At 43.4% G+C, this 11,261-nt stretch overlaps 1 protein-coding gene across 1 annotated transcript in view; it reads right to left on the reverse strand.

Annotated features, from left to right (window-relative positions):
* LOC113130968 (guanine nucleotide-binding protein G(i) subunit alpha-2-like) overlaps window positions 1-9,229 on the reverse strand; it is a 41,220-nt gene extending 31,991 nt beyond the window's left edge. Inside the window, exon 1 of the mRNA XM_026307982.2 lies at window positions 8,488-9,229. Within this exon, the coding sequence (XP_026163767.1) occupies window positions 8,488-8,605 (118 nt within the window). The 5' untranslated portion in view covers window positions 8,606-9,229. The remainder of the gene's footprint in view (window positions 1-8,487) is intronic.
* Between the last annotated feature and the right edge of the window lie 2,032 nt (window positions 9,230-11,261).

Genomic DNA, 11,261 nt, shown 5'->3' on the forward strand with positions numbered 1-11,261 from the left:
GAAAGAAAAAGAGGAGGGTGCCCGTTTTCCCTGTTGTGTTGTTCTAAGTCCTGGGTGTCAAAGCTCCGTGCTAAGTTAGGCTCGGCTTAGGGCTTTCACCTCTAAAGTCGGCAGCGCACGTAGGTTTCCTACAGTTTGTGGACCAAGACAAGTGACACAGGATGGGTGGGCTGGTTTCCTCGACCAGCCGAACAAAGGACTCACATCTACTTCTCTTTTACATGCAGCCGGCTGAAAGAGGAAGTGACAGATGGGGGGGGGGGGAGGGGGGGGGCGGACAGACTGAAACAGGAAATGACATCAATGCCATCTGCAACACAGTAATCATGATCAAAAATGGTAAAAGAGAAAGGAGTAGGACAGACGTGTTAATTTGCCAACAACAATTCAAAGAAAAATAAAAATAGCCGATGAATCAATTTCACAGCACCAAGTCGAGTCGTCCGGTGCAAAATTAATAAGGTCACTTGGTTGTAAGTGACGTTAGAGCGACAAGAGAAACGAGCTGGGGAAGCTAACGTTAGTTCAGGTGCTCTAACAAAAGTGATACCAGTTACAGAAGTACACTGCTTTTGGTCAGCACACTGATCATATGAGGGTATAATGTGACTGTCATGATTGAGTGAACATGTCACTCACACTGACACAGTTAGACAGACCTGTTGAACCATTTTTACTAACCCAAACCACCGGGGCAAACTAACAATGTGGGTTTTATCTCACAGACCTCAAAAACATCGACTGCTAACCTCGTTTCAGTCGAGTTAATTGAGAATTAGGACTGTGTAAACTTTCAGAGCCATCATATATATATAATAGTTATATATAGAAAAATATGTAGATGAAAGATTCGATTGAAGTGTACGATAAATATTTGTCCAGTTGTCACGTCTTAGATGGCCGAGGGCAGGCAGCAAACTGACCTTTCCATTACAGTCCTGACAAAGCAGCTGTCACAACATTATCAGCCCCCTGGAGAGAAAAACATCCCCTCACCCAGCGTGACATCTGAACTATTCCCACCATCTATCACCTTAACACGGGCCCCCGCTGGTCAAGTTACGTTAGGCACCTCGCTCGATGTGCTTCCGTTCACCTCAGATGGGCACCAAGACACGCTAGCAGCAGCTGAATGCCAGTGGTGTGAGAGAACCTGGGGTGGTGGTGTGAGGTCCTGGGTAAGTTTAAGAGAAGAAAGACTTTGTGGCACAATGAGGAAAGAGATTACAGACAGTTTCACCATGTACCTCCAGAGAGTGACACCTGCCCTTCCCTCTGCTTTCTGCTGATCAGTCATAACACGCACGTTGGTGACATTTCTGCAAGATTAAATCTTTGGCATGGTTTGCTTCTCATCAGTTAGAAAAAAAAAAAAAGAGACTTTTATTCCTTCTGTGCACCATTTCTGCTATTTTCATCTGACCAGAGAGTGTAATGAAGGTGAGACGAAGAGACTAATAGGATCAACCCACAGTGACAGCAGTGCTGTGGTTGAGTGCAGCCACGCACCGCTGATAAGGACATGCTCAGTCTTCCCACTTGGTTAAATATGAACTTTGTCCCGCCCTCGGCTTCCATTTTCACTTACTGCCTCATGAGCTTTGCTGCTACATCCCATATTAAATTCATCCTCTGTTTCCTCTCCTTGTTCTGCCCCACCCACCCGGGTTCTGCTCACTTGCCCTCCAAGATGAAGCCGGATGCATCAGAGAGTCATAGTCCCCACTGAAAACTGGATCTGTGTTCTTTAACTAGCTAACGTTCGTAATATCAATAATACTATAATATCAATAATAATATCAATATGTCTAAAAGCTGAGAGTGCAGCCTGGCCCGGGGGGGGGGGGGGGGGCAGGAACACCAGACCTTCAGGTGCAGAAAACTGACAGCAGGATAAGCTGATGAGGATGGAGAGGAAGTTAAGTGAGCTCATTTCCTATAATGGTAAGAAGAAGGAAATGCATAGTGGGGCAAGGGAGGAGAATGATTTGATGACATGGTCAGATGTAAAGAAAAAGCTCCGCTCTGCCCAAAGGCACTTGGGTAAAACGTAACAGACAGTAACAGATTAAAATGTACACATCTGGCAGTGGTTGGAGCGGAGGGGAGGTGTGCACAGGGAGCTCCTGTGTGGGTTTGTGCTGAATCAAGTCAATTATGCTTCTCTGAAATGGAAACACAAAGGTCTTCCATGTCTGGGTCACTATATGGGAGAAAGAAGCAATTTACTACTCACTAGTGAGCATTAGACTGAGGGGTTAAATTACAAAGACTGGGTTTATAAGCATATGATTTCACCCCTTATGAAATCTAGTCATGCAGATAATTTAGTTTTACAGGTATTTAAATCCCCACTGCTGAGACGTCTGCTGCCTTCTCAGACCATCTGCAAAAAAAAATGTTCTTTTTCTCATTTTCACATGATTAAAAAAAAATAATATTTAAACAGAGCATCAAACAATGTCCCAGTTTCTCCAAAGAACACACAGGTATTTTGCAGGCAGCACTTTTTAAAAAATCTCTGGTAGAGATTAAAAATTATTAAATGATAAAATTGTTAAAAAAAATAAAGCATGTTGACTTTACTGAGAGAGGCAGATGTTAGCTATGGGTGAAGTGAGGTTTGCTAATTACCCAAACTGATGTTGCAGCATGTCACAAAGGAAATGCCATTTGGCTGACATCTCAGTGAAGAGCTTGGCACCTTAAGCCAAAACACTATATAAATATATATATATATATACATATATATACATATATATATGGCAACCTTTAAGATTAATGGGACTCATTAATTTATCTAGGTATTTTGGGGTGAAATGACACCGAGGAATCTCTTTATCTCACAGCTTATATCCTACATCTGTCCCTCAGACAGCTTTGCATCTTGCAACAGTTCCTGTGTCGGTGCATTGCTGTCTGCAGGAATACACAGTGCAGTAGCTACTTCCCCTCTCCTACACACATTATCACGGGTAAAGGGTGCTCACATTGCATTATGCTCATGATCTAGTCTTGTGTCTTCTTCACACCCGGTAGTAACCAGAAGCAAGGTGAATCCAAAGGCCTGCACTCGTGACAGTCACAAAATGACAAGTAGAAGAACACACACATTAAAAGAAACACCACATGCTGCCTTTCCACACTGAAATATTGATCTCTATGCAGCTGTGGTCTTTTTACAAAGCAGGAGAAACGGAGTAGGAATAGAGCAAAGGTATGGGCTCTGTCTAGAGGAGGGGACTGGGGCCATGGTAGAGGATTTTCTAAGCTATCAGTATTTCCAGAGCAAAGAGGATAGTGCAGTCTGGTCCCTGTGGACTCGCAGTGAGACACACAGTCTGCAGGAGCAAGCTTTATCTACAGAACGCTCCCTGTAATTGCAGGATATTCCAACCCACCACATACACACACACAGATCTGCCATGCAGTGCGTCATACACCTAACTGGGCAGCACTGTGAGTAAACAAGGTCAAGTAACCCAAAAACATAAGGTAGGAGCTCATTTCATACATCGCTTCAATAGAACTGGCATATTTTTGCCAGCACTGCTCGTATAGGTGCCGCTTACCAATGCAGATGATGCCGTTTGTTGGGGAGCACAAAGACATGGAGCTGCTTATACCTATGGAACAGGTCAGTGTGACTGTCTCTCCAGTGAAACCCACATCTCTATAATCAGCTTACTGTAATTACACCCGACACCCACTAAAACTCTCCTACTGACTTTAATAAGAGGGAGGCACTCGGTGTCTGTGCAGTGCTGACCACATGGGCTGACCAGGAGTGGAAGGAGTCACCTTGTGTAGTCATCAAATATACGTCTATACAGTAAATATGTGACTGTGCTGGAGACTTCAGCTTAGACCGCGATGTGCCTGTAAAACTCAAAACTTAAACATGTGTCACAGTTATTTATTTCTTTTTTTTGGTATCTACTTCAAAAAGTAAATAGCTTTTACTGATCCAATGCATTTTCTGATAACACGCTTTCATCCTGGACGGGAAATGAAACAAAAACTGGAGGCTGACAAGAGCAGCTTTGTGGTATTTTTGCAGACCAGCCAAAAACACATTTAAGCACCAACTGGCAAAGAGAAAATGATGGGATCAGCTCAGAAAGAGGCTCAAACTCTTCTGTCAACAGATTCGAACAGTAGCTATAGTTCAGGTTTCCCAGCTTAACTCCGCTCAGAGTCACAGCTTTCACAAATGGCAGCAGCAGCAGCAGCAGCGTGGTTAGTCAAAATACGCCCTCTGAGATCAGCACTGTGAAGGTAACGGTTTGTTCTCCACCAACCCACATAAGGAAACCGCCTCTGAACATGTATGACAGCAGTTACAGCCTGATAAAGTGAGCTACGTAAAATCTCACAACGAAGTGTTTGACTTTTACAGCTACAGGGAAATAAATTACACTACTTTATTCTTACACGTCTAAGATATTAAAAGTACAACTTCCAGTGCACAGATTTGCTTTTTCTGTAATGTACTTTGGTTAAAAACTACCTTTAAACATTATACAAAAGAAATGCTTATGAAATATTTTACTGTCCCAACATTACTGAAAAGATAATCTCCTATTATTCTAATGCCATTTATCTGATGGGCACCGTGGCCAAAGCCCCGTTCAGGTGATGACACTGACTGCAGATAAAAACTTCTAGGAAAAATCCATTTGTGACAGGCTCTAATTTTATAACACTGTGAGGGCTCATTCAAATCAGCCTGGTGTAAAGTACTGTATTAAAATGAAAGAAAAAATATTAACATAATTTTAAGTGCTGAGACTCCATTTGGATTAAATATGCACTTTGCATACATTTCAGTAACAGATCGTCACTTTTTATATTAGATTCACTTAAAAACACTTAAATCAGTTCACAACTTAAAATGATAGTAACATTAGCAAAACCCACTTTTAGTATTATAATAAACTCAACTCTCAAAACAGACCTCCCCTCAGTTTTTACAGCCTGTATTATCTAATATCTGCTTCAGTGTTCACTAGAAATCCACTTCCCTAAATTCTGGCCAAGGCTTTTGCAAAGCATGCAGATTAATGAGCGAGCATCTGAGGAGTCCAGATGTAAAAGAGGAAGAGAAAATAACTGGCTTCATATCATGTGCTTCTATTCTAACCAAGTCATTGCTGGTTCATAACACTGTCCAGTGGTGACTGAAACAAAACAGTCAAGGTGACCCAGTGTAATTCTAGGTTAACCCCTGGATGATTTGATCATTACCTATTACACATATGTGCGTCTTATGTTTATATATCCATAGATAAACCTTCACGTAGAGTGAATTGTTTAGATTTCACACTTGACTCGCACTAATGTTAACTGCAGCACAGTGTCACTGTTTACGTCGCATATTAGTTTTGTCCATTTTTCTATTTAACTCTGTGCATTTTTTTTCCTTTTTACTACACACGTCCTGGATGGGACACATATCGAAGATATTTCCAGTGGATGGTCCTTTATACTTTGTTGTCGGCCTGCATGCGTTCACTCTCCCAGTGTATTGACATAACATCGCCTGTCAAGCCTCTGACCAAACGTGTTTATGTACAGTTAACAGTGAAGTGTGTGCTGACGGTGAATCACACGGTGACATTTCCTTCCAGAAGCCAAAGACTAGAGAAAATCAGCTGAAGTGAACAGCTAATGTTGTTCTTGTGGATGACGAGGAGATTAAATGTCAGTCAAAGACCAGAGTCAGCAGGGAAAGCTCCTGCTAATGAAGGCTTAAGCCTCAACAGTATGAAGCCCTCTGCTGCATCAACTAATAACTTTCTGTGGGAACAACTAACAAGACAATCAATCTCATACAGCCTCATAATTAGGAAAAAAGCACTTCCCATGGAGATTATCCAATTGCATTTGTTTAGTTAAGCCAGATACAATATAAAGCGCCAACGTTTTGATTAAGATTGTGGTTAGATTTCCTCAGGCTGTTGGGAGCAATGGAAATGATTCGGATTCGATTTAAAAAGAGATCCACCTTTTCTGTCTGCGCCTGAAAGTCTGCGATGAAGTTGATCCTTCGACCCAAAGCCCAGAGTCTGTTGTTTACTTTAGGAGGACCACGGGGCTACGATTCAGTAACTGGGTGTCATTAGACAGGTAGGACAGACTGCTTATTGGTGTCACAAAGTAAGGAGTGAGACTTTTCTCAGCTGCGATCACAGATAACATACCTGGAGGCATCACGTCACACCTCTATCACACATCATACCTCAGAACACATTGGTCAGGATGTTTGCTTACAACTAGCATAGTAAGAAGAGAAGCTGAGGCTATGAGAGAGTAGGAAATGGTCTCTTCAGATAAATACGTGTAAATTTCACGTGTGAAGACCAGAAATCCTTCACAAACATTCTCGGGTTATATCCGGTGCAGCGTTTGCGTGTTATGATGTGTTTTGCACAAGGGCAAACTTTTACTTGCATGACGTGCATCCCTGTGCTCAAATTCATGAAGCCTCAGTTCAGATTCAGGCCTCTGCTATAATTCCTCTCAACCCTCACACACTGCACCGGATGGTAATTACTGATATGAAACCTGCTGTACAGAGCAGAGTATGTAATTAGCCTCGTAACCAGGGGCACAACTCGACAGCCAGCCGTCTCTTCAAAGACCCAGGAGAGAAAAACCGAGAAAAGCAGAGTTTTCTCTTTTCTTTCAGGAGAAAGAGAAATCAGTTCAGCGATCCTGCGATCACCGAACAGATGAACAATACATGGTCTGTAGCGAGTTCTGAATACCCTAAATACCCCATATTATATTACATTTAAAGGTAGAGTTGGTTATATTGGAGGGAACTGTTGGAGGAAGCTGGATTTTGAAAGTAATCCCACCCATTGGTTCTGACATCTCTCTAAAGCAACTCCCCCAGAACACATCAACATGCCCCGACTACTATTAATGATGGCAGTCACAGATATTTGTGTTAAGGTGCCGTACAGGAACCTCTCAGGTTCTTGTTCTTGAAAATGTATTGATTGGCTGTTCATTTGCCAACACATACATGCAGATACAGAGAGTGACATCTGACTACAGTCTTTGCAGTTGCCTTAAACTGTTTACCAGTTTGTACTGGTTTATGGTGTCTGGGAACACACTGTGCATGACTGACAACAAAGAAAGTCTCTTTCATCCACTTTGTGCCACGAGTTTCTGTGTGTAGAGTTATGGGTCCACATGCTCAGGAGCCATGAATATTAGAGTGTTGACTGTGTACCTCTTCAAGCAGAAAGTCACATGCACCATCCCTCCATCATCTAGACGCCCTTAGTCCTAACCAGGGTCCCAGGGACCTGCTGGAGCCTATCCCAGCTCTCTCTGGGTGAAAGGCAGGGGTCCACCCTGGACAGGTCTCCAGTCCATCACAGGGCCACATAGAGACAAACAACCTCACACACTCACACTCACTCCTATGGGCAATTTAGAGTCACCAATCAACCTGACATACATGTTTTTGGACTGTGGGAGGAAACCAGAGGACCTGGAGAAAACCCACACAAGCACAGGGAGAACATGCAGACTCCACACAGAAAGGCCACTGATGGGTTTAGAACCAGGAACCTTCTTGATGTGAGGCAGCAGGGCTAACCACTAACCCAGGAACTACATAGTTAAAATACACAAATATATACCACAAGTCACATCATCACTGCAACACTGATCAGTGTTATTTCACTCCACAGATTTCCAGCTACTCAAATAAAGTGTTAAAAGGAGCAGGGAGACATTTCAAAGCCTGGGAAAGTGTCACTCAATTGTGCCCTACTGTGTGTGTGTGTGTGTGTGTGTGTGTTTTCTAGTCAGGGCTGGGAAAAGTCAGGGCTGTCCACTATCCAAACAGCTGCCCACTCATTATCAACCAGACCCTGGCATGTCTGACCCCTGAGTCCAGTCCCCCTGTGAGGAAACCACTTCATTTTTTAAAACAACCAGCAACTTTGATGGTCAAAGGAAAAGGAACATTTCAACAAACATATGTGCGCTCTGCTCTGAGTATGAGCATGTCACTAATTTCCACACACCCTTGCTAGACGGGGACATGTGCCTCAGGGTGATGTTTCAACTCCAAACCTGGTCAGACATGCCCCACAGAGCCCACATGTTTACGTGTAAACACAAGCTAGAATGAAGGCGACGGAACCCAAGGACGCACAGTGACAGGTCAAGTTCGTCTCTTCAGAAGGTTGGATGAAGGAAACTCTGAGCGCAAACAATCCACAGAGGTGTCGCTGCTGTAACACTGCAGGGCTGTGAGGCAGAGGCTCGAAGGCCACAGGAAACGGCACAATAAACAGCAGAGGCTGGAAGGAAAACTTCCTCAGTGAGGTTGTGTCTGTCACACTCATGCGTCACATTTTGCGGGGACATTACAGACATCTCTGGTGCTGTTGCGTAACTCGTCTGTGACTATTAATGTGGCACTTTAGCCAGTGTCCATGTTGTGGCAGAGAAACTCACCCAGCAGCAGCAGCTTCACTTCTCTCGCCGCCTTCTCTCCATCTTCTCTCAGGTTCTTATCAATCATCTTAGACCTCTCGGCCGCGGCTTTATCTTCCTGACTAACAGTACAACCCATGGTTCCTAGTGCGCGCTTCAGGTCTGCTGCTTAGTGGGAAAAAATCAGCTGGGAAAATAATAATAATAATAATAATAATAATAGTAACAGCTGAGCCCCAGACCCCGTTACTTAAAAACAAGGGCTGAAGTTGAGTAATGCGACTTCCCTTTTTGAAGAGTTTAGACAAAGCAGCCGGGGTCCGTTCATTCGCGACAGGGAAGGAAAAGCATGAAAACTAACGAGGTGAACTTGGATTTTTCTAATGTCCGAAAAACACTCGCTGCTTTTTTTTTTTTTTTCACTCAGTCGGTCATCGGTGCGTTTTCTTTAGGGAAGGAGGAGAAGTTTAAACAGCGACGAGGATTAAAAAAAAAACCCAAAATATAATAATGAGCAGAACATCAGAGCAGCTTCTTAAACGCGTAAGAACGAGCCACGAAGTTCAGCAGAAAAAAAAAGTATTCCAGATGTTGAAACCCGAACAAACGGATTCCTGCTCCCCGTAAAGACACCAGGGACACACCGACCACCTTTCGAAAGGTATTGATCTTTGCTGGAGTCGATATATTTCTCTTTTGATCCCTACTGGCCTGGCGCAGTCTTTGCCCCGCGTTCGGATTTATCACGTTTGAAGCCACACCCGTAGCCGCCGTGAAGTTCCCTCAGACCAACAGCGACACTGCGCCGTCACCTCCCGACGTAGAAGCCGCAGGGCCAACCTTCACCACAAAAAAAAACACGCCCACTCCAAACGCCTCATGGGATATGTAGTCATACAGTGCGCCGTAGCCTTCAAGAGCTGCCAGAAATATCTGCGTTAAGCCTCGGAGTTTGTCTGTTTGTACATAATTTCACACTTCATTGTCAAACTACAAAATGCAGCCGCGGTGGATGAAGTTTAATTAAAGAAATGACCACCATGTAAAAGCCTACTCAAACATTAGAGCCCCTCCAGAATAGAGCTGACTGTGCAAATATATTTTATTTCAAAGGAATACAAGCTGGGCAGCACAGTGAGATAGTGGTCAGCACTGTTGCCTCACAGCAAGAAGGTTCCTGGTCTGAAACCCATCAGGGGCCTTTCTGTGTGGAGTCTGCATGTTCTCCCTGTGCTTGTGTGGGTTTTCTCCAGGTCCTCTGGTTTCCTCCCACAGTCCAAAAACATGTATGTCAGGTTGATTGGTGACTCTAAATTGCCCATAGGAGTGAGTGTGAGTGTGTGAGGTTGTTTGTCTCTATGTGGCCCTGTGATGGACTGGGGACCTGTCCAGGGTGGACCCCTGCCTTTCACCCAGAGAGAGCTGGGATAGGCTCCAGCAGATCCCTGGGACCCTGGTTGGGACTAAGGGGGTCTAGATGATGGATGGATGGATGGAAAACAAGCTGTCTCGTCCAAAGTCCGGTCTCCGTGATCACACTTCAAGTGGGTAAGTTGCCTGTTGGACCAGGATTTCCCTCCAAACTAGTTGTGACTTCACAAATTATACTCACAGGTTTGAGCTCTGCACTAAACCTCCAGCATCCTGATTCATCTCAGACAGGCCTGCTTCATTAAAGCATCCGCTGAGGATCTATAGTCTAATTTACAGGACGGCTGCAACTAACAGTTATTTTATTTATTGATTAACCTACTTTTATTCCAATTAAGGGATTCATTGGTGTTTCCAATGCTAGAGAAAAGCCAGGATTCTTATCACATGAACGTATCTTCACATTTCTTGTTTGATCTATCTACAGTTTAGCCTATTTCTCTGGTTATGGTTCTGATTTGGCTGTTTTGGACTAAATTGATACTGAAAAATAATCAACTCTGTTTTCACAGGATGTTTTTATCTTTCTGAAACCAGGTGCTGCAGCTGGATGGTGCTCTCACATGCCAAACTGTGATTTTTTTTTATCAGTGCAATTCATGTCGAGGAGCTGATTGATAATAACTTCACTGTCTTTGACCCCACAGTTGAAAATCTTTTCTCAGCTCACATGACATGTAAAATTTACTACGGAGTTTAGTGACAGATGCATTTCGATGTCATACTGAACCAGGTTATACCAATTTACTGCCTTTTCTTCTGGACATAAACAATCTGCTGTAGGGCCTGTAAGCTACGAATCAGCTTTACTGTATGTCATCCTGCTGAAGACGTCACCAACTGCTTTCTTAAAGGGTGAGAATGAGACGATGCAGACAGGAGTCTGTCTAACAATATGCTGAAATATGCATAAACCACTGTTTCTATTTTGGACCACAGACATAGGAAGCATTAAATTAGACATGCACAGCAGAAAAACCACAACTATGGCCTTCATGGTCACTGAATGTTAGATACTGGTGGACTAAACCAAATAGCTGTCTGAGTTTACAGTCAGAGCAGCTTTTGAGCAGGTTTATATGCTAAGGCAGTAGATGGTCAAAGAAAATACTTAATAAAACTCAAGTCATTGTGACATGATACTTCCTAGCTAATTCCTAACGCAGCTCTATAGCGCCACCCTGTGGACTGTCTCCCGAGCCCTCCACAGAGAAATTTAACTGGTCCTGACATCTGTTTACATTATGCTAAACTGTCTTCTTCATCGATGACAAATATTTGCCTAAATCATCCGTTACTTAAAGCTTAAACACATTTTAATAAAGCTCCACCTTCACACTGATCTCCCACCAATCTTCAGTTTC

The sequence above is a fragment of the Mastacembelus armatus genome, chromosome 5, assembly GCF_900324485.2.
Source record: "Mastacembelus armatus chromosome 5, fMasArm1.2, whole genome shotgun sequence".
NCBI classification, from domain to species: domain Eukaryota; kingdom Metazoa; phylum Chordata; class Actinopteri; order Synbranchiformes; family Mastacembelidae; genus Mastacembelus; species Mastacembelus armatus.